Source organism: Phyllobates terribilis, unplaced genomic scaffold, assembly GCF_046119375.1.
Source record: "Phyllobates terribilis strain yellow unplaced genomic scaffold, ASM4611937v1 Scaffold_11__3_contigs__length_659146591, whole genome shotgun sequence".
Classification (NCBI taxonomy): Eukaryota; Metazoa; Chordata; class Amphibia; order Anura; family Dendrobatidae; genus Phyllobates; species Phyllobates terribilis.
The window spans coordinates 613,130,705-613,155,734 of NW_027362771.1; the positions used below are offsets into that span (position 1 = coordinate 613,130,705).

The following is a 25,030-nucleotide window of genomic DNA, read 5'->3' on the forward strand; positions in this document are numbered from 1 at the left end:
ATTAAACAATTAATACCGATATACCATTGCTAAAAAACATAGAATATACTACCATATAGTAGCCAGGTAATACTACTCTTATGCAGCACTCAATAATACTGCTATTTCATGACTAAATAATACTACCATACAGCGAATAAATAATACCACCATGCCATTGCTAAAAACTTACATCTATACCCCATATGATATAAGTTACCATTGGTGCCTTGTGAATATGGCTATAATACAGCCATGTAGTAAGAACGTAATACTCCATTGCACAATAAAATTGGCATTTCATAACTAAATAATACCGCCATCTATACACCGACCACCATAATATCCTGATATTTAGCCCAAAAACACAAATAATACCGCAATCTATATACCGACCACCATATCCTGATATTGTGCCCAAAAACACTTAATAAATAATACCGCCATCTATACACCGACCACCATATCCTGATATTGTGCCCAAAAACACTAATAAATAATACCGCCATCTATACACCGACCACCATAATATCCTGATATTGTGCCCAAAAACACTAATAAATAATACCACCATCTATACACCGACCACCATATCCTGATATTGTGCCCAAAAACACTAATAAATAATACCGCCATCTATACACCGACCACCATAATATCCTGATATTGTGCCCAAAAACACTAATAAATAATACTTCCATCTATACACCGACCACCATATCCTGATATTGTGGCCAAAAACACTAATAAATAATACCGCCATCTATACATCGACCACCATAATATCCTGATATTGTGCCCAAAAACACTAATAAATAATACCACCATCTATACACCGACCACCATATCCTGATATTGTGGCCAAAAACACTAATAAATAATACCGCCATCTATACACCGACCACCATAATATCCTGATATTGTGCCCAAAAACACTAATAAATAATACCGCCATCTATACACCGACCACCATAATATCCTGATATTGTGGCAAAAAACACTAATAATACCGCTATCTATACATCGACCACCATATCCTGATATTGTGCCCAAAAATACTAATAAATAATACCGCCATCTATACACCGACCACCATATCCTGATATTGTGCCCAAAAACACGAATAAATAATACCGCCATCTATACACCGACCACCATATCCTGATATTGTGCCCAAAAACACGAATAAATAATACCGCCATCTATACACCGACCACCATATCCTGATATTGTGGCCAAAAACACTAATGAATAATACCGCCATCTATACACCGACCACCATAATATCTTGATATTGTGCCCAAAAATACTAATAAATAATACCGCCATCTATACACCGATCACCATAATATCCTGATATTGTGCCCCAAAAATACGAATAAATAATACCGCCATCTATACACTGTCCAGCATAATATCCTCAGCATACCCAATAAGACAGGGCTTTAATAATACCGCCACATATTAACACCATGATATTATGACTGAATAATAATGCTGTCAGGCTGAGACCCCAAACACAGCCATAAATAATATCGCCACACAGTGCACACACTCCGCCATCTACCTCCGATACGGATGTTGGGGGTTGTGGTTATATCACATGAAGACAGGTTGTCACAAGCCGGGAAATCCCGGTGATTTATTTGGTGTATTGCGGTGGTACATGATGGACACGGGATGGCGAGGACGTGATGCGGATCCCTCGTCACAGGCTACAGTGATACTGACACAAGCTGAGTCATAGCAAAAGCTGCATTCACAGTCAGATCTGCAGAAGTGTGAATGCAGCTCTGGATGTGACCGGAAGATTAAAGCTGATGCATGTAATTCATTGACGGCTCTCAGCAGGACAGGACAGCCGTGCGCATGCTGGGAGTAGCAGTGTAACAATCTATATACAAGTAACAATCCTGAGGTTACATGGAGGAACTACAAGTCCCAGCAGTAGGTAGTTTAGCGGGTCCACCTCTGGGCTCGGGCCCCACCAGCAGTGTCCGTGGCCCCGTCACACCCAGGCCTTGCTGCCGTCCTTGGGGCTGTCGTTGGCCGGGCGGCTCCGGGCCGGGGTCCCCTGGTACACGGCGCGGCTGTAGGGCAGGAAGCAGGAGCTGAGCTGGAAGCAGCGCACGAGCCGGGCGTATCCGGCCAGGCCGAGGATCAGCAGCGGTAACACCAGCAGCGCCCCGAACACCAGCAGCGTCACACAGGCCGCCGGGCTCAGCAGCGCCGGGCACAGCGTCTCCTTGGGCTTCCGGAACTGGAACCGGAGAGAAAGGAAAGGGTTAACCACGGAAAGAGGCGAATGGGGGTGATAGTACCGAGAGGAGACCCGCAGCCCCCACACTGGGGAATGTGAGAGGGAGGGTGGCATGTATACAGGGCGGTATAGAGAGGTATAGACACCCCCCGCCCCGCTCACAGCTGCTGAGCTACTGTATCTAATCCTAGCCTGTGTGATACTGTCTGCTGAGCCCTGTATTATTATAGCGCCATTTATTCCATGCCATGGCGCTTCACATGTGAAAAAGGGGGTGTACATAGCAAACACCCAGCACTATAATCTTGATCAAAAACGCAATGGAAAATTGGTACAGAAAGAAGAGAAGACCCTGCCCGCGAGGGCTCACAGTCTACAAGGGATGGGTGAGGATACAGTAGGTGAGGGTAGAGCTGGTCGTGCAGCGGTATTGTGGAGCGAGGACCCTGCCCGCGAGGGCTCACAGTCTACAAGGGATGGGTGAGGATACAGTAGGTGAGGGTAGAGCTGGTCGTGCAGCGGTATGGTGGAGCGAGGACCCTGCCCGCGAGGGCTCACAATCTACAAGGGATGGGTGAGGATACAGTAGGTGAGGGTAGAGCTGGTCGTGCAGCGGTATGGTGGAGCGAGGATCCTGCCCGCGAGGGCTCACAGTCTACAAGGGATGGGTGAGGATACAGTAGGTGAGGGTAGAGCTGGTCGTGCAGCGATATGGTGGAGAGAGGACCCTGCCTGCGAGGGCTCACAATCTACAGGGGATGGGTGAGGATACAGTAGGTGAGGGTAGGGCTGGTCGTGCAGCGGTATGGTGGAGAGAGGACCCTGCCCCCGAGGGCTCACAGTCTACAGGGGATGGGTGAGGATACAGTAGGTGAGGGTAGAGCTGGTCGTGCAGCGGTATGGTGGAGAGAGGACCCTGCCCGCGAGGGCTCACAGTCTACAGGGGATGGGTGAGGATACAGTAGGTGAGGGTAGAGCTGGTCGTGCAGCGGTATGGTGGAGCGAGGACCCTGCCCACGAGGGCTCACAGTCTACAAGGGATGGGTGAGGATACAGTAGGTGAGGGTAGAGCTGGTCGTGCAGCGGTATGGTGGAGCGAGGACCCTGCCCACGAGGGCTCACAGTCTACAGGGGATGGGTGAGGATACAGTAGGTGAGGGTAGGGCTGGTCGTGCAGCGGTATGGTGGAGCGAGGACCCGGCCCGCGAGGGCTCACAGTCTACAAGGGATGGGGGAGGATAAAGTAGGTGAGGGTAGGGCTGGTCATGCAGCGGTATGGTGGAGCGAGGATCCTGCCTGCGAGGACTCACAGTCTACAAGGGATGGGTGAGGATACAGTAGGTGAGGGTAGGGCTGGTCGTGCAGCGGTATGGTGGAGCGAGGACCCTGCCCGTGAGGGCTCACAGTCTACAAGGGATGGGTGAGGATACAGTAGGTGAGGGTAGAGCTGGTCATGCAGCGGTATGGTGGAGCGAGGACCCTGCCCGTGAGGGATCACAGTCTACAGGGGATGGGTGAGGATACAGTAGGTGAGGGTAGAGCTGGTTGTGCAGCGGTATGGTGGAGCGAGGACCCTGCCCGTGAGGGCTCACAGTCTACAAGGGATGGGTGAGGATACAGTAGGTGAGGGTAGAGCTGGTCATGCAGCGGTATGGTGGAGCGAGGACCCTGCCCGTGAGGGATCACAGTCTACAGGGGATGGGTGAGGATACAGTAGGTGAGGGTAGAGCTGGTCGTGCAGCGGTATGGTGGAGCGAGGACCCTGCCCGTGAGGGCTCACAGTCTACAGGGGATGGGTGAGGATACAGTAGGTGAGGGTAGGGCTGGTCGTGCAGCGGTATGGTGGAGCGAGGACCCTGCCCGCGAGGGCTCACAGTCTACAGGGGATGGGTGAGGATACAGTAGGTGAGGGTAGGGCTGGTCGTGCAGTGGTATGGTGGAGCGAGGGTTACTGCAGGTTGTAGGCTTGTCGGAAGAGGGGGGTCTTCAGGTTCCTTTTGAAGGTTTCCACGGTAGGCGAGAGTCTGATGTGTTGGGGTAGAGAGTTCCAGAGTAGGGGGGATGCACAGGGGAAATCTTGGGAAGAGGAGATAAGAGGGGAGTAGAGAAAGATCTTGTGAGGATCGGAGGTTGCGTGCAGGTATTTATTGGGAGACTAGGTCACAGATGTATGGAGGAGACAGGTTGTGGATGGCTTTGTATGTCAGGGTTAGGGTCTTGAACTGGAGTCTCTGAGCGATGGGGAGCCAGTGAAGGGATCTACAGAGAGGAGAGGCCGGGGAATAACGGGGGGACAGGTGGATTAGTCGGGCAGCAGAGTTTAGGATAGGTTGGAGGGGTGCGAGAGTGTTAGAGGGGAGGCCACAGAGCAGGAGGTTGCAGTAGTCGAGGCGGGAGATGATGAGGACGTGCATTAGCGTTTTTGCAGATTCATGGTTGAGGAATGTGCAGATCCGGGAGATGTTTTTCAGTTGGAGTCGGCAGGAGGTGGAAAGGGCTTGGATATGTGGTTTGAAGGAGAGTTCAGAGTCCAGGGTTACCCCAAGGCAGCGAGCTTGAGGGACTGGGGAGAGTGAACAGCCATTGACGTTGATAGATAGGTCAGGTGAGAGGGTTGAGTGAGATGGTGGAAAGATGATGAATTCTGTCTTATCCATGTGAAGTTTTAGAAATCTGTCAGAGAAGGATGAAATAGCAGACAGACATTGTGGGATTCTGGTTAGTACGGAGGTGATATCGGGTCCAGAGAGGTAGATCTGTCATCAGCATAGAGGTGATAATGAAAGCCATGAGACTCTATGAGCTGTCCCAGGCCTAAGGTGTAGATGGAGAAGAGCAGAGGTCCTAGAACTGAACCTTGGGGGACACCGACAGATAGGGGGCGAGATGAGGAGGTGGTGTGTGAGTGGGAGACACAATGTCCTGTCTGTTAGGTATGAGGAGATCCAAGATAGGGCCAAGTCTGTGATGCCAAGAGATGAGAGAGTCTGGAGTAAGAGGGAATGGTCCACTGTGTCAAAGGCAGATGACAGGTCCAGCAGGAGGAGGACAGAGTAGTGTCGCTTGGATTTGGCGGTTAGTAGGTCGTTGGTGACTTTAGTCAGGGCAGTTTCAGTAGAATGGTGCGGTCGGAAGCCAGATTGTAAGCGGTCGAAGAGGGAGCAGGAGGAGAGGTGGGAGGACAGTTCAAGGTGGACATGTTGTTCCAGTAGTTTTGAGGCATAGGGGAGAAGTGATATGGGGCGATGGCTAGTCAGAGAGGATGGGTCAAGGGATGACTTTTTGAGGATGGGTGTGATTGAGGCATGTTTGAAGCATGAGGGGAAGACACCAGTTTTTAGTGACAGGTTGAAAAGGTGGGTTAGGGTTGGGATGAGAATAGTTGTAAGGTTAGGGATGAGGTGGGACGGGATTGGGTCAAGTTCGCAGGTGGTGAGGTGTGATTTGGAGAGTAAAGAGGAGATTTGATTGTCCGTAATGGTGGAGAAGCTGGTTGTGGAGGAGGATGGTTGAGTTAGGCGGGCGGAGGGGTTGAGGGGACTTTAGGCAAAAGCGTTTTCTGATGGTATCAATCTTCTGCTTGAAGAATGTGGCAAAGTCTTTGGCTGAGATGAGAGGAGAGGGAGGAGGCACTGGGGGACGGAGGAGAGAATTGAAGGTGTTGAATAGCTGTTTAGGGTTGTGAGACAGGGAGGATATGAGAGATGAGAAGTAGGTTTGTGGACTTGAAGGTAGTGAGGGACTGTTTAAATGCGATGAAGTGCTCGTTGGAGTGGGACCTTTTCCATTTCCGCTCAGCAACCCTGGAGGGCCCTCGCAGTTCTTTAACCAAGTTGGTGTGCCAGGGTTGCTGGTTGAGTGGGTGAACTCTGGTATGTGTGAGGGGGGCGACCAAATTGAGAGCTGCAGCTGCTGAGGTGTTGTATAAAGTGGCAGCAGCATCTGCATCATGTAATGAACTTATGCTTGTGAGAGGGAGGAGGGATTCAGAGAGTCAGTGTAGGTGAAGGTGTTTGAGGTTTCTGCGAGGGTGTGTAAGTTTGTGGAGTGGGGATTGTGCACCTGGAGAGGAGAGGGCAGAGAATGTGAGTAGGTTGTGGTCAGATAGGGGGAGAGGGGAATTAGAGAGGTTAGATAGGGAGCAGAGGCGGGTGAAGATGAGGTCCAGTGTGTGGTCGTCTTTGTGAGTGGGGGCAGAAGACCATTGAGCGAGGCCGAAGGAGGAAGTCAGGGATAGAAGCTTAGAGCCCGATGAGTGGGAAGTATCAATGGGGATGTTGAAGTCGCCCATGATGATAGTGGGGATGTCAGCGGAAAGGAAATGAAGGAGCCCGGTGGAGAAGTGGTCTAAGAACGTGGTGGCAGGTCCTGGGGGCGGTAAATGATGGCCGGTTGAAGGGGGAGTAGATGCGCACACAGTGCACTTCAAAGGAGGGGAGAGTAATGGAGGGCGGCAGTGGGATATGGGTGAAGGAGCAGTTATCTGACAGGAGAAAACCTACTCCTCCACCATGCTGGCCATTGGAACGAGGGGTGTGAGAACAATGGAATCCACCATACGAAAGCGCAGCTGGAGAGGCCGCGTCAGAGGGGGTGAGCCAGGAATCTGTGATGCCGAGGAAGAAGAGTTTGTTAGTAATGAAAAGGTCATGGATGTAGGAAAGGTTGTTGCAGACGGAGGGAGCGAGCGTTCCAGAGAGCCCCTGTTAGAGGGGCTGGGGAGGCGGGGGCTGGGCGGACAGGTATGAGGTTAGAGGGGCTACCAGAGGTTGTGACAGATTGTGGAGAGGCGGTGGAGGTGACTGTAGGGATGTGGGGAGGAGGACCAGGATTTGGAGAGATATTGCCAAAGGAGCAGGAGCTGTGTATCTAATCCCATTGTGTGTGATACTGTCTGCTGAGCCGTGTATCTAATCCCATTGTGTGTGATACTGTCTGCTGAGCCGTGTATCTAATCCTCTCCTGTGTGATACTGTCTGCTGAGCCGTGTATCTAATCCCATTGTGTGTGATACTGTCTGCTGAGCCGTGTATCTAATCCTCTCCTGTGTGATACTGTCTGCTGAGCCGTGTATCTAATCCTCTACTGTGTGATACTGTCTGCTGAGCCGTGTATCTAATCCTATCCTGTGTGATACCGTCTACTGAGCCGTGTATCTAATCCTATCCTGTGTGATACCGTCTGCTGAGCTGTGTATCTAATCCTCTACTGTGTGATACTGTCTGCTGAGCTGTGTATCTAATCCTATACTGTGTGATACTGTCTGCTGAGCCGTGTATCTAATCCTATCCTGTGTGATACTGTCTGCTGAGCCGTGTATCTAATCCTATCCTGTGTGATACTGTCTGCTGAGCTGTGTATCTAATGCTGTGTGATACTGTCTGCTGAGCCGTGTATCTAATCCTCTCCTGTGTGATACTGACTGCTGAGCCCTGTATCTAATCCTCTCCTGTGTGATACTGTCTGCTGAGCCGTGTATCTAATCCTCTACTGTGTGATACTGACTGCTGAGCCGTGTATCTAATCATATCCTGTGTGATACTGACTGCTGAGCCGTGTATCTAATCCTCTCCTGTGTGATACTGACTGCTGAGCCCTGTATCTAATCCTCTCCTGTGTGATACTGTCTGCTGAGCCGTGTATCTAATCCTCTACTGTGTGATACTGACTGCTGAGCCGTGTATCTAATCATATCCTGTGTGATACTGACTGCTGAGCCGTGTATCTAATCATATCCTGTGTGATACTGTCTGCTGAGCCGTGTATCTAATCCTATCCTGTGTGATACTGTCTGCTGAGCCGTGTATCTAATCCTATCCTGTGTGATACTGACTGCTGAGCCGTGTATCTAATCCTCTCCTGTGTGATACTGTCTGCTGAGCCGTGTATCTAATCCTCTCCTGTGTGATACTGACTGCTGAGCCGTGTATCTAATCCTCTCCTGTGTGATACTGACTGCTGAGCCGTGTATCTAATCCTCTGTGTGATACTGACTGCTGAGCCGTGTATCTAATCCTATCCTGTGTGATACGGTCTACTGAGCCGTGTATCTAATCCTCTCCTGTGTGATACTGTCTGCTGAGCCGTGTATCTAATCCTATCCTGTGTGATACTGTCTGCTGAGCCGTGTATCTAATCCTATCCTGTGTGATACTGTCTACTGAGCCGTGTATCTAATCCTATCCTGTGTGATACTGACTGCTGAGCCGTGTATCTAATCCTATCCTGTGTGATACTGTCTGCTGAGCTGTGTATCTAATCCTCTCCTGTGTGATGCTGTCTGCTGAGCAGTGTATCTAATCCTATCCTGTGTGATACCGTCTGCTGAGCCGTGTATCTAATCCTCTACTGTGTGATACTGACTGCTGAGCTGTGTATCTAATCCTCTCCTGTGTGATTCTGTCTGCTGAGCCGTGTATCTAATCCTATCCTGTGTGATACTGTCTGCTGAGCCGTGTATCTAATCCTCTACTGTGTGATACTGACTGCTGAGCTGTGTATCTAATCCTATCCTGTGTGATACTGTCTGCTGAGCCGTGTATCTAATCCTATCCTGTGTGATACTGTCTGCTGAGCCGTGTATCTAATCCTCTACTGTGTGATACTGACTGCTGAGCTGTGTATCTAATCCTCTCCTGTGTGATACTGTCTGCTGAGCCGTGTATCTAATCCTATCCTGTGTGATACTGTCTGCTGAGCCGTGTATCTAATCCTCTCCTGTGTGATACTGACTGCTGAGCCGTGTATCTAATCCTCTCCTGTGTGATACTGACTGCTGAGCCGTGTATCTAATCCTCTGTGTGATACTGACTGCTGAGCCGTGTATCTAATCCTATCCTGTGTGATACTGTCTACTGAGCCGTGTATCTAATCCTATCCTGTGTGATACTGTCTGCTGAGCCGTGTATCTAATCCTATCCTGTGTGATACTGTCTGCTGAGCTGTGTATCTAATCCTATCCTGTGTGATACTGACTGCTGAGCCGTGTATCTAATCCTCTCCTGTGTGATACCGTCTGCTGAGCCGTGTATCTAATCCTCTCCTGTGTGATACCGTCTGCTGAGCCGTGTGTCTAATCCTCTCCTGTGTGATACCGTCTGCTGAGCCGTGTATCTAATCCTCTCCTGTGTGATACTGTCTGCTGAGCCGTGTATCTAATCCTATCCTGTGTGATACCGTCTGCTGAGCCGTGTGTCTAATCCTCTCCTGTGTGATACCGTCTGCTGAGCCGTGTATCTAATCCTCTCCTGTGTGATACCGTCTGCTGAGCCGTGTATCTAATCCTCTCCTGTGTGATACTGTCTGCTGAGCCGTGTATCTAATCCTCTCCTGTGTGATACCGTCTGCTGAGCCGTGTATCTAATCCTCTCCTGTGTGATACTGTCTGCTGAGCCGTGTATCTAATCCTATCCTGTGTGATACCGTCTGCTGAGCCGTGTGTCTAATCCTCTCCTGTGTGATACCGTCTGCTGAGCCGTGTGTCTAATCCTCTCCTGTGTGATACTGACTGCTGAGCCGTGTATCTAATCCTATCCTGTGTGATACCGTCTGCTGAGCCGTGTGTCTAATCCTATCCTGTGTGATACCGTCTGCTGAGCCGTGTATCTAATCCTCTCCTGTGTGATACCGTCTGCTGAGCCGTGTGTCTAATCCTATCCTGTGTGATACTGTCTGCTGAGCCGTGTATCTAATCCTCTCCTGTGTGATACTGTCTGCTGAGCCGTGTATCTAATCCTCTCCTGTGTGATACTGTCTGCTGAGCCGTGTATTTAATCCTATCCTGTGTGATACTGTCTGCTGAGCCGTGTATCTAATCCTATCCTGTGTGATACTGACTGCTGAGCCGTGTATCTAATCCTATCCTGTGTGATACTGTCTGCTGAGCCGTGTGTCTAATCCTCTCCTGTGTGATACTGCCTGCTGAGCCGTGTATCTAATCCTATCCTATGTGATACTGTCTGCTGAGCCGTGTATCTAATCCTATCCTGTGTGATACTGTCTGCTGAGCCGTGTATCTAATCCTCTCCTGTGTGATACTGTCTGCTGAGCCGTGTATCTAATCCTCTCCTGTGTGATACTGTCTGCTGAGCCGTGTATCTAATCCTCTCCTGTGTGATACTGTCTGCTGAGCTGTGTATCTAATCCTCTCCTGTGTGATACTGTCTGCTGAGCCGTGTATCTAATCCTCTCCTGTGTGATACTGTCAGCTGAGCCATGTATCTAATCCTCTCCTGTGTGATACTATCTGCTGAGCCGTGTATCTAATCCTATCCTATGTGATACTGTCTGCTGAGCCGTGTATCTAATCCTATCCTGTGTGATACTGTCTGCTGAGTCGTGTATCTAATCCTATCCTGTGTGATACTGACTGCTGAGCTGTGTATCTAATCCTCTCCTGTATGATACTGTCTGCTGAACCGTGTATCTAATCCTATCCTATGTGATACGGTCTGCTGAGCCGTGTATCTAATCCTATCCTGTGTGATACTGTCTGCTGAGCTGTGTATCTAATCCTATCCTGTGTGATACTGTCTGCTGAGCCGTGTATCTAATCCTATCCTGTGTGATACTGTCTGCTGAGCCGTGTATCTAATCCTATCCTGTGTGATACTGTCTGCTGAGCTGTGTATCTAATCCTATCCTGTGTGATACTGTCTGCTGAGCCCTGTATCTAATCCTCTCCTGTGTGATACTGTCTGCTGAGCCATGTATCTAATCCTATCCTGTGTGATACTGTCTGCTGAGCCCTGTATCTAATCCTTTCCTGTGTGATACTGTCTGCTGAGCCATGTATCTAATCCTCTCCTGTGTGATACTGTCTGCTGAGCCGTGTATCTAATCCTATCCTGTGTGATACTGTCTGCTGAGCCGTGTATCTAATCCTATCCTGTGTGATACTGTCTGCTGAGCCGTGTATCTAATCCTCTCCTGTGTGATACTGTCTGCTGAGCCGTGTATCTAATCCTATCCTGTGTGATACTGTCTGCTGAGCCGTGTATCTAATCCTCTCCTGTGTGATACTGTCTGCTGAGCCGTGTATCTAATCCTATCCTGTGTGATACTGTCTGCTGAGCCGTGTATCTAATCCTATCCTGTGTGATACTGTCTGCTGAGCCGTGTATCTAATCCTCTCCTGTGTGATACCGTCTGCTGAGCCGTGTATCTAGTCCTCTTCTGTGTGATACTGTCTGCTGAGCCGTGTATCTAATCCTATCCTGTGTGATACTGTCTGCTGAGCCGTGTATCTAATCCTATCCTGTGTGATACTGTCTGCTGAGCCGTGTATCTAATCCTCTTCTGTGTGATACTGTCTGCTGAGCCGTGTATCTAATCCTATCCTGTGTGATACTGACTGCTGAGCCGTGTATCTAATCCTATCCTGTGTGATACTGACTGCTGAGCAGTGTATCTAATCCTCTCCTGTGTGATACTGTCTGCTGAGCCGTGTATCTAATCCTCTCCTGTGTGATACTGTCTGCTGAGCCGTGTATCTAATCCTCTCCTGTGTGATACAGTCTGCTGAGCTGTGTATCTAGTCCTCTTCTGTGTGATACTGTCTGCTGAGCCGTGTATCTAATCCTCTCCTGTGTGATACTGTCTGCTGAGCCGTGTATCTAGTCCTCTTCTGTGTGATACTGTCTGCTGAGCCGTGTATCTAATCCTCTCCTGTATGATACTGTCTGCTGAGCCGTGTATCTAATCCTCTCCTGTATGATACTGTCTGCTGAGCCGTGTATCTAATCCTCTCCTGTATGATACTGTCTGCTGAGCCGTGTATCTAATCCTCTCCTGTGTGATACAGTCTGCTGAGCCGTGTATCTAGTCCTCTTCTGTGTGATACTGTCTGCTGAGATGTGTATCTAATCCTATCCTGTGTGATACTGTCTGCTGAGCTGTATCTAATCCTCTCCTGTGTGATACTGTCTGCTGAGCTGTGTATCTAATCCTCTCCTGTGTGATACTGTCTGCTGAGCTGTATCTAATCCTCTCCTGTGTGATACTGTCTGCTGAGCCGTGTATCTAATCCTCTCCTGTATGATACTGTCTGCTGAGCCGTGTATCTAATCCTCTCCTGTACGATACTGTCTGCTGAGCTGTGTATCTAATCCTATCCTGTGTGATACTGTCTGCTGAGCCGTGTATCTAATCCTATCCTGTGTGATACTGTCTGGTGAGCCGTGTATCTAATCCTATCCTGTGTGATACTGTCTGGTGAGCCGTGTATCTAATCCTATCCTGTGTGATACTGTCTGCTGAGCCGTGTATCTAATCCTATCCTGTGTGATACTGTCTGCTGAGCTGTGTATCTAATCCTATCCTGTGTGATACTGTCTGCTGAGCCGTGTATCTAATCCTATCTTGTGTGATGCTGTCTGCTGAGCCGTGTATCTAATCCTATCCTGTGTGATGCTGTCTGCTGAGCTGTGTATCTAATCCTATCCTGTGTGATACTGACTGCTGAGCTGTGTATCTAATCCTATCCTGTGTGATACTGACTGCTGAGCTGTGTATCTAATCCTATCCTGTGTGATACTGACTGCTGAGCTGTGTATCTAATCCTATCCTGTGTGATACTGACTGCTGAGCTGTGTATCTAATCCTATCCTGTGTGATACTGTCTGGTGAGCCGTGTATCTAATCCTATCCTGTGTGATACTGTCTGCTGAGCCGTGTATCTAATCCTCTCCTGTGTGATACCGTCTGCTGAGCCGTGTGTCTAATCCTCTCCTGTGTGATACTGTCTGCTGAGCCGTGTATCTAATCCTATCCTGTGTGATACTGTCTGGTGAGCCGTGTATCTAATCCTATCCTGTGTGATACTGTCTGCTGAGCCGTGTATCTAATCCTATCCTGTGTGATACTGTCTGGTGAGCCGTGTATCTAATCCTATCCTGTGTGATACTGTCTGCTGAGCCGTGTATCTAATCCTGTCCTGTGTGATACTGTCTGCTGAGCCGTGTATCTAATCCTCTCCTGTGTGATACTGTCTGCTGAGCCGTGTATCTAATCCTATCCTGTGTGATACTGTCTGCTGAGCCGTGTATCTAATCCTATCCTGTGTGATACTGTCTGCTGAGCCGTGTATCTAATCCTATCCTGTGTGATACTGACTGCTGAGCCGTGTATCTAATCCTCTCCTGTGTGATACTGTCTGCTGAGCCGTGTATCTAATCCTATCCTGTGTGATACTGACTGCTGAGCTGTGTATCTAATCCTATCCTGTGTGATACTGTCTGCTGAGCCGTGTATCTAATCCTATCCTGTGTGATACTGTCTGCTGAGCCGTGTATCTAATCATATCCTGTGTGATACTGTCTGCTGAGCTGTGTATCTAATCCTATCCTGTGTGATACTGTCTGGTGAGCCGTGTATCTAATCCTATCCTGTGTGATACTGTCTGCTGAGCCGTGTATCTAATCCTCTCCTGTGTGATACTGTCTGCTGAGCCGTGTATCTAATCCTATCCTGTGTGATACTGTCTGCTGAGCTGTGTATCTAATCCTATCCTGTGTGATACTGACTGCTGAGCTGTGTATCTAATCCTATCCTGTGTGATACTGTCTGGTGAGCCGTGTATCTAATCCTATCCTGTGTGATACTGTCTGGTGAGCCGTGTATCTAATCCTATCCTGTGTGATACTGTCTGCTGAGCCGTGTATCTAATCCTATCCTGTGTGATACTGTCTGCTGAGCCGTGTATCTAATCCTATCCTGTGTGATACTGACTGCTGAGCTGTGTATCTAATCCTATCCTGTGTGATACTGTCTGCTGAGCTGTGTATCTAATCCTATCCTGTGTGATACTGACTGCTGAGCTGTGTATCTAATCCTATCCTGTGTGATACTGTCTGCTGAGCTGTGTATCTAATCCTATCCTGTGTGATACTGACTGCTGAGCTGTGTATCTAATCCTATCCTGTGTGATACTGACTGCTGAGCTGTGTATCTAATCCTATCCTGTGTGATACTGTCTGGTGAGCCGTGTATCTAATCCTATCCTGTGTGATACTGTCTGGTGAGCCGTGTATCTAATCCTATCCTGTGTGATACTGTCTGCTGAGCCGTGTATCTAATCCTATCCTGTGTGATACTGTCTGTTGAGCCGTGTATCTAATCCTCTCCTGTGTGATACTGTCTGCTGAGCCGTGTATCTAATCCTATCCTGTGTGATACTGTCAGCTGAGCCGTGTATCTAATCCTATCCTGTGTGATACTGTCTGCTGAGCCGTGTATCTAATCCTATCCTGTGTGATACTGACTGCTGAGCTGTGTATCTAATCCTATCCTGTGTGATACTGTCTGCTGAGCTGTGTATCTAATCCTATCCTGTGTGATACTGTCTGCTGAGCTGTGTATCTAATCCTATCCTGTGTGATACTGTCTGCTGAGCTGTGTATCTAATCCTATCCTGTGTGATACTGACTGCTGAGCTGTGTATCTAATCCTATCCTGTGTGATACTGACTGCTGAGCCGTGTATCTAATCCTATCCTGTGTGATACTGACTGCTGAGCCGTGTATCTAATCCTATCCTGTGTGATACTGTCTGGTGAGCCGTGTATCTAATCCTATCCTGTGTGATACTGACTGCTGAGCCGTGTATCTAATCTTATCCTGTGTGATACTGTCTGCTGAGCTGTGTATCTAATCCTATCCTGTGTGATACTGACTGCTGAGCTGTGTATCTAATCCTATCCTGTGTGATACTGTCTGCTGAGCTGTGTATCTAATCCTATCCTGTGTGATACTGACTGCTGAGCTGTGTATCTAATCCTATCCTGTGTGATACTGTCTGGTGAGCCGTGTATCTAATCCTATCCTGTGTGATACTGACTGCTGAGCCGTGTATCTAATCCTATCCTGTGTGATACTGTCAGCTGAGCCGTGTATCTAATCCTATCCTGTGTGATACTGTCTGCTGAGCCGTGTATCTAATCCTCTCCTGTGTGATACTGTCTGCTGAGCTATGTATCTAATCCTATGCTGTGTGATACTGTCTGCTGAGCTGTGTATCTAATCCTATCCTGTGTGATACTGACTGCTGAGCCGTGTATCTAATCCTCTCCTGTGTGATACTGTCTGCTGAGCCGTGTATCTAATCCTATCCTGTGTGATACTGTCTGCTGAGCCGTGTATCTAATCCTCTCCTGTGTGATACTGTCTACTGAGCTGTGTATCTAATCCTATCCTGTGTGATACTGTCTGGTGAGCCGTGTATCTAATCCTATCCTGTGTGATACTGTCTGGTGAGCCGTGTATCTAATCCTATCCTGTGTGATACTGTCTGGTGAGCCGTGTATCTAATCCTATCCTGTGTGATACTGTCTGCTGAGCCGTGTATCTAATCCTATCCTGTGTGATACTGTCAGCTGAGCCGTGTATCTAATCCTATCCTGTGTGATACTGTCTGGTGAGCCGTGTATCTAATCCTATCCTGTGTGATACTGTCTGGTGAGCCGTGTATCTAATCCTATCCTGTGTGATACTGTCTGCTGAGCCGTGTATCTAATCCTATCCTGTGTGATACTGTCTGGTGAGCCGTGTATCTAATCCTATCCTGTGTGATACTGTCTGCTGAGCCGTGTATCTAATCCTATCCTGTGTGATACTGTCTGCTGAGCCGTGTATCTAATCCTATCCTGTGTGATACTGACTGCTGAGCCGTGTATCTAATCCTCTCCTGTGTGATACTGTCTGCTGAGCTGTGTATCTAATCCTCTCCTGTGTGATACTGTCTGCTGAGCTGTGTATCTAATCCTATCCTGTGTGATACTGACTGTTGAGCCGTGTATCTAATCCTATCCTGTGTGATACTGACTGCTGAGCTGTGTATCTAATCCTATCCTGTGTGATACTGTCTGCTGAGCCGTGTATCTAATCCTATCCTGTGTGATACTGTCTGCTGAGCCGTGTATCTAATCCTATCCTGTGTGATACTGACTGCTGAGCCGTGTATCTAATCCTCTCCTGTGTGATACTGTCTGCTGAGCTGTGTATCTAATCCTATCCTGTGTGATACTGACTGCTGAGCCGTGTATCTAATCCTCTCCTGTGTGATACTGTCTGCTGAGCCGTGTATCTAATCCTCTCCTGTGTGATACTGTCTGCTGAGCCATGTATCTAATCCTCTCCTGTGTGATACTGACTGCTGAGCCGTGTATCTAATCCTATCCTGTGTGATACTGTCTGCTGAACCGTGTATCTAATCCTATCCTGTGTGATACTGTCTGCTGAGCCGTGTATCTAATCCTCTCCTATGTGATACTGTCTGCTGAGCTGTGTATCTAATCCTCTCCTGTGTGATACTGTCTGCTGAGCAGTGTATCTAATCCTATCCTGTGTGATACTGACTGCTGAGCTCAGTATCTAATCCTCTCCTGTGTGATACTGACTGCTGAGCCGTGTATCTAATCCTATCCTGTGTGATACTGTCTGCTGAGCAGTGTATCTAATCCTATCCTGTGTGATACTGTCTGCTGAGCCGTGTATCTAATCCTATCCTGTGTGATACTGTCTGCTGAGCCGTGTATCTAATCCTCTCCTGTGTGATACTGTCTGCTGAGCCGTGTATCTAATCCTATCCTGTGTGATACTGTCTGCTGAGCTGTGTATCTAATCCTATCCTGTGTGATACTGTCTGCTGAGCTGTGTATCTAATCCTATCCTGTGTGATACTGTCTGCTGAGCCGTGTATCTAATCCTCTCCTGTGTGATACTGTCTGCTGAGCCATGTATCTAATCCTATCCTGTGTGATACTGTCTGCTGAGCCATGTATCTAATCCTATCCTGTGTGATACTGTCTGCTGAGCCATGTATCTAATCCTATCCTGTGTGATACTGTCTGCTGAGCTGTGTATCTAATCCTATCCTGTGTGATACTGTCTGCTGAGCCGTGTATCTAATCCTATCCTGTGTGATACTGTCTGCTGAGCCGTGTATCTAATCCTCTCCTGTGTGATACTGTCTGCTGAGCCGTGTATCTAATCCTATCCTGTGTGATACTGACTGCTGAGCCGTGTATCTAATCCTATCCTGTGTGATACTGTCTGCTGAGCCGTGTGTCGAATCCTCTCCTGTGTGATACAACCACCTAGCGTATTCCTCCCGTCTTCTTCCCGGGGTGCACAGACTTTCGCACACAGGGTCTCTGTCGCTATCCGTCTACACTGATGAACACTAGAGCTCAGTGTCAGTCTGCTGCGGGTAAAGCTCAGGCGCCGGCGGCTCGTATAGGGGGCATCTATAAGGCGCAGATTCTTATCATAAAGTCATCATACCCCTGTAATTATTGCAATAAACAAAAGGATCATAACTCCCATCATCCCATCTGTAGTGACCCGCTCTAACGACCCCAGACACCATCCCTCCACCCCATCCAGACAATGCGGGGCCGAGTCAACGGGTCCAAACCAGGGTTCTCTGGTGGAGGAAGAACTACAAGTCTCAGCACCTCTCCCCACTGAGAGCCGTAGTTCCGCCTCCACGGATGGGGTCTGGGTCCCAGGGTTCTGTAGAAGTAATGGTGGATGGAGACCATGACAGAGAAGACGACTGGTACTGACCCGCGGGTGGCACAGGAACCCGTAGAGAAGCATGGTGGCCGATGGCACCAGGGCGCCTCCGCACATCACGATGAATATCCCCAGGTTGGCGGCTCCCACCAGCAGGTTGTGAGCGGTGATCAGTACTGCACATGCCCAGCAGTCCAGGGGCTCCCTCGGTACTGGGGGTGCAGGGGTGTAAGGCGGGGGCAGCGTGGAGGTGTCTTCACCCATCACGTCTGCTCGGGGCATGGACCTGGCTTTGTGTGTTCTCTAATAAGTGCAGACCCCCTCCCTCCTCATCATGTCCCATCTCCACCCCCCTTATCTAGGAATGTGCCGGCCTCACTCCCCTAATACCCTGTATAAGGGCTCAGGAATGTCAGGACTCCACCTCCCCCAACAGGGCTGGTGAGTGCAAGCTCTGCGGCCCAGAGAAAGTGGTGGAGCGTCACTCCGATCTCCACCTACAAGGTCTCCTACAGGTTCACCCAGTGGTGTAAGGTGGGCTGTCTGACCCCCGGGACAAGGCACATATTCTGTGCCCCCCTCACCTGTACACCAGTAATACTCTGGGCGCCTTATCCCCCTAAGCACGTCTACTACTGTATCATTTTTTTGCCTCTATTTTCTTAGTTTGCCCTTTGACCCTCTTGAATTTTGACAACTTTTCACCTAAAATTGACAAATGTGTAAAAGTTCTACATTGTTCTAATCTTATATTTTATTAAGTTTGTTGAAATTCTGTAATTGTTTTAAGCCTGACACTAATCCTAAATTTATCCCGAACCCTAATCAGAGTTCTAACCTTAACCCTAATTCTAACCTGAGACCTAATCATAGCCCTAACCCTTATCATAATCTTAACCCTACTTCTAGTCGCAACCCTAACCCGAGTCCTAACCCTAATTTTATCCATAACTAGAACCAGTGTCATAACCAGTTTCATAATCTTAACCCTACTTCTAGTCATAACCATAAACCTAGTCTTCACAGTTATCCTGACCCAAGTTCTAACCATAACCCTAACTTTAGGCCTAGTCGTATTCTTAATCCTAACCATAACCCTAGTCCTAACCTTGACCCAAGTCCTAATCATAGCCCTAACCTTGACCCTAATCTTAACCATAGCCCCGCTCATAATCCTATCCCTTCTTCTAGCCATAACCTGAACCAGATTCCATACCATAACCCTAAATTTATCCCTAACCCTAAATCCTAACTTTAACCAGAAGCATAATCATGACCCTTTTCATAATCCTAACCCTACTCGTAGTCTTAACAATAATCCAGAACCAAATCCTAACCATAACACTTAATCCTAGTTTTAAATTAGGGTTAAGGTTAGGACTTGGTTTAGGGTTAAGGATAAGACTAGGGCTATGATTAGGATTAGAGTTACGACGAGCAGTAAAGTTATAGTTAGGACTCAAATTAGGATTTGGGGATCAGTCCTAACTATAACCCTACTTCTAGTCGTAAACCTAATCCTAACCACAACCCAAGTCTTATCCTTAACCCTAAACAAAGTCTAACCTAAGCCCTAGCCTTAATCCTAACCTTAGTCGGTGTGCGGCGGGTTTTGTGATTAGTAGCTACTAACAGTGTCCCTGGCAGAACTGGTGACAGGGTGCTCCCCGACACTCATTGATGTTGTATGTGGTGACATAATTCTGTGGGATTCAACCAGACGGGTTAAGTTGGCTAGCCAAGTGCAGGACGATGTAGTTGTGGACCATCTCAGTGACCACGATGAACCATTCCTCATGAAAGTGACTACAATGGGCACCTGAACATCAGAACAGGACAATAGAAGACGGGGTCCTGCGCGGGTGCGAGAGAGTCACTTACCCAGGGAAGAGATGGCACCAAGATCATACATATATGTATAGACAGAAATAATATGTCCACCATTGATTCAATAAGCAGGGACCAGTTGGCGCAGTAGTTTGCCCAGCATGTCGATTCAGGTGTAGATGGTGTCTTACAGGAAAACACTAAACATCGGCTCCATAAAATAATTTACTCCATTTCATTATCAGTTAGTCAAGGAGCAGCACAAGGAATGCTGGGGGCATAGGACCAGAGAGGGGGCATCAGATTAAAGAGACCCTGAGAGGATAGAATAGTGATTAATGAAGAGTGGGGGAGGGGAGGACTGTCAGGTCCCAGAAACCCCCAGAGATGATAAAGAGCAGACCCCTCAGAAGACCACTGACCTGTGACCAGAATGAAGATAACACTGCCCTATAGGAGGCAGAAGAGTGGTGAGGAGCAGGGAAGGTGGAGGCCCAAAGCTGGGAGGATTATAGTAGTGATAGAAAAGTATTATACTATTCTTAAACATAACTACTATAATACTGCCCCTATGTACAAGAATATAACTACTATAATACTGCCCCTATGTACAAGAATATAACTACTATAATACTGCCCCTATGTACAAGAATATAACTACTATAATACTGTCCCCTATGTACAAGAATATAACTACTATAATACTGTCCCTATGTACAAGAATATAACTACTATAATACTGCCCCTATGTACAAGAATATCACTACTATAATACTGCCCCTATGTACAAGAATATAACTACTATAATACTGCTCCCTATGTACAAGAATATAACTACTATAATACTGCCCCCTATGTACAAGAATATAACTACTATAATACTGCCCCTATGTACAAGAATATAACTACTATAATACTGCCCCTATGTACAAGAATATGACTACTATAATACTGCCTCCTATGTACAAGAATATAACTACTATAATACTGCCCCTATGTACAAGAATATAACTACTATAATACTGCCCCCTATGTACAAGAATATAACTACTATAATACTGCCTCCTATGTATAAGAATATAACTACTATAATACTGCCTCCTATGTACAAGAATATAACTACTATAATACTGCCCCCTATGTACAAGAATATAACTACTATAATACTGCCCCCTATGTACAAGAATATAACTACTATAATACTGCCCCCTATGTACAAGAATATAACTACTATAATACTGCCCCCTATGTACAAGAATATAACTACTATAATACTGCCCCCTATGTACAAGAATATAACTACTATAATACTGCCCCCTATGTACAAGAATATAACTACTATAATACTGCCCCCTATGTACAAGAATATAACTACTATAATACTGCCCCCTATGTACAAGAATATAACTACTATAATACTGCCTCCTATGTACAAGAATATAACTACTATAATACTGCCCCTATGTACAAGAATAACTACTATAATACTGCCCCCTATGTACAAGAATATAACTACTATAATACTGCCTCCTATGTATAAGAATATAACTACTATAATACTGCCCCTATGTACATGAATATGACTACTATAATACTGCCTCCTATGTACAAGAATATAACTACTATAATACTGCCCCCTATGTACAAGAATATAACTACTATAATACTGCCCCCTATGTACAAGAATATAACTACTATAATACTGCCCCCTATGTACAAGAATATAACTACTATAATACTGCCCCCTATGTACAGGAATATAACTACTATAATACTGCCCCCTATGTACAAGAATATAACTACTATAATACTGCCCCCTATGTACAAGAATATAACTACTATAATACTGCCCCTATGTACAAGAATATAACTACTATAATACTGCCCCCTATGTACAAGAATGTAACTACTATAATACTGCCCCCTATGTACAAGAATATAACTACTATAATATTGCTCCTATGTACAAGAATATAACTACTATAATACTGCCCCTATGTACAAGAATATAACTACTATAATACTGCTCCTATGTACAAGAATATAACTACTATAATACTGCCCCCTATGTACAAGAATATAACTACTATAATACTGCTCCCTATGTACAAGAATATAACTACTATAATACTGCCCCCTATGTACAAGAATATAACTACTATAATATTGCTCCTATGTACAAGAATATAACTACTATAATACTCCTCCTATGTACAAGGATATCACTACTATAATACTGCTCCTATGTACAAGAATATAACTACTATAATACTGCCCCTATATACAGGAATATAACTACTATAATACTGCCCCCTATGTACAAGAATATAACTACTATAATACTGCCCCCTATGTACAAGAATATAACTACTATAATACTGCCCCTATGTACAAGAATATAACTACTATAATACTGCCCCTATGTACAAGAATATAACTACTATAATACTGCCCCTATATACAGGAATATAACTACTATAATACTGCCCCTATGTACAAGAATATAACTACTATAATACTGCTCCTATGTACAAGAATATAACTACTATAATACTGCCCCCTATGTACAAGAATATAACTACTATAATACTGCTCCTATGTACAAGAATATAACTACTATAATACTGCCCCTATGTACAAGAATATAACTACTATAATACTGCCCCCTATGTACAAGAATATAACTACTATAATACTGCCCCCTATGTACAAGAATATAACTACTATAATACTGCCCCTATGTACAAGAATATAACTACTATAATACTGCTCCTATGTACACGAATATAACTACTATAATACTGCTCCAATGAACCAGAATATAACTACTATAATACTGCCCCCTATGTACAAGAATATAACTACTATAATACTGCTCCTATGTACAAGAATATAACTACTATAATACTGCCCCTATGTACAAGAATATAACTACTATAATACTGCCCCCTATGTACAAGAATATAACTACTATAATACTGCTCCTATGTACAAGAATATAACTACTATAATACTGCCCCTATGTACAAGAATATAATTACTATAATACTGACCCCTATGTAGAAGAATATAACTACTATAATACTGCCCCTATGTACAAGAATATAATTACTATAATACTGACCCCTATGTAGAAGAATATAACTACTATAATACTGCCCCTATGTACAAGAATATAACTACTATAATACTGCTCCTATGTACAAGAATATAATTACTATAATACTGCCCCCTATGTACAAGAATATAACTACTATAATACTGCTCCTATGTACAAGAATATAACTACTATAATACTGCCCCTATGTACAAGAATATAATTACTATAATACTGACCCCTATGTAGAAGAATATAACTACTATAATACTGCTCCTATGTACAGGAATATAACTACTATAATACTGCCCCTATGTACAAGAATATTACTACTATAATACTGCCCCCTATGTACAAGAATATAACTACTATAATACTGCTCCTATGTACAAGAATACAGCTACTATAATGCTGCCCCCTATGTACAAGAATATAACTACTATAATACTGCCCCTATGTACAAGAATATAGCTACTATAATACTGTCCCCTATGTACAAGAATATAACTACTATAATACTGCCCCAATGTACAAGAATATAACTACTATAATACTGCCCCTATGTACAAGAATATAACTACTATAATACTGCCCCTATGTACAAGAATATAACTACTATAATACTGCCTCTATGTACAAGAATATAACTACTATAATACTGCCCCCTATGTACAAGAATATAACTACTATAATGCTGTCCCCTATGTACAAGAATATAACTACTATAATACTGCCCCTATGTACAAGAATATAACTACTATAATACTGCCCCCTATGTACAAGAATATAACTACTATAATACTGCCCCCTATGTACAAGAATATAACTACTATAATACTGCTCCTATGTACAAGAATATAACTACTATAATACTGCCCCTATGTACAAGAATATAACTACTATAATACTGCCCCCTATGTACAAGAATATAACTACTATAATACTGCCCCCTATGTACAAGAATATAACTACTATAATACTGCCCCTATGTACAAGAATATAACTACTATAATACTGCTCCTATGTACACGAATATAACTACTATAATACTGCTCCTATGTACCAGAATATAACTACTATAATACTGCCCCCTATGTACAAGAATATAACTACTATAATACTGCCCCTATGTACAAGAATATAACTACTATAATACTGCCCCCTATGTACAAGAATATAACTACTATAATACTGCCTCCTATGTATAAGAATATAACTACTATAATACTGCTCCTATGTACAAGAATATAACTACTATAATACTGGCCCTATGTACAAGAATATAACTACTATAATACTGCCCCCTATGTACAAGAATATAACTACTATAATACTGCCCCCTATGTACAAGAATATAACTACTATAATACTGCTCCTATGTACAAGAATATAACTACTATAATACTGCCCCTATGTACAAGAATATAACTACTATAATACTGCCCCTATGTACAAGAATATAACTACTATAATACTGCCCCTATGTACAAGAATATAACTACTATAATACTGCCCCTATGTACAAGAATATAATTACTATAATACTGCCCCTATGTACAAGAATATAACTACTATAATGCTGCCCTCTATGTACAAGAATATAACTACTATAATACTGCTCCTATGTACACGAATATAACTACTATAATACTGCTCCTATGTACACGAATATAACTACTATAATACTGCCCCCTATGTGCAAGAATATAACTACTATAATACTGCCCCCTATGTGCAAGAATATAACTACTATAATACTGCTCCTATGTACAAGAATATAACTACTATAATACTGCCCCCTATGTACAAGAATATAACTACTATAATACTGCCCCCTATGTACAAGAATATAACTACTATAATACTGCCCCCTATGTGCAAGAATATAACTACTATAATACTGCCCCCTATGTGCAAGAATATAACTACTATAATACTGCCCCCTATGTACAAGAATATAACTACTATAATACTGCCCCCTATGTACAAGAATATAACTACTATAATACTGCCCCCTATGTACAAGAATATAACTACTATAATACTGCCCCCTATGTACAAGAATATAACTACTATAATACTGCCCCCTTACAAGAATATAACTACTATAATACTGCTCCTATGTGCAAGAATATAACTACTATAATACTGCTCCTATGTACAAGAATATAACTACTATAATACTGCTCCTATGAGCAAGAATATAACTACTATAATACTGCTCCTATGTGCAAGAATATAACTACTATAATACTGCCCCCTATGTGCAAGAATATAACTACTATAATACTGCCCCCTATGTACAAGAATATAACTACTATAATACTGCCCCCTATGTGCAAGAATATAACTACT

The 25,030-nt window shown here is 45.1% G+C and overlaps 1 protein-coding gene across 1 annotated transcript; it reads right to left on the bottom strand.

The window, feature by feature from the left end:
• Window positions 1–1,633: 1,633 nt before the first annotated feature.
• On the bottom strand, window positions 1,634–18,043 carry LOC141165403 (transmembrane protein 88-like). Its single transcript, XM_073651001.1, has 2 exons — window positions 17,803–18,043; window positions 1,634–2,239 (listed from the first exon to the last, which is right to left on the bottom strand). Exons 1-2 carry the CDS (start codon window positions 18,031–18,033, stop codon window positions 1,988–1,990), a joined length of 483 nt encoding a protein of 160 aa, XP_073507102.1. The 5' UTR covers window positions 18,034–18,043; the 3' UTR covers window positions 1,634–1,987.
• Between the last annotated feature and the right edge of the window lie 6,987 nt (window positions 18,044–25,030).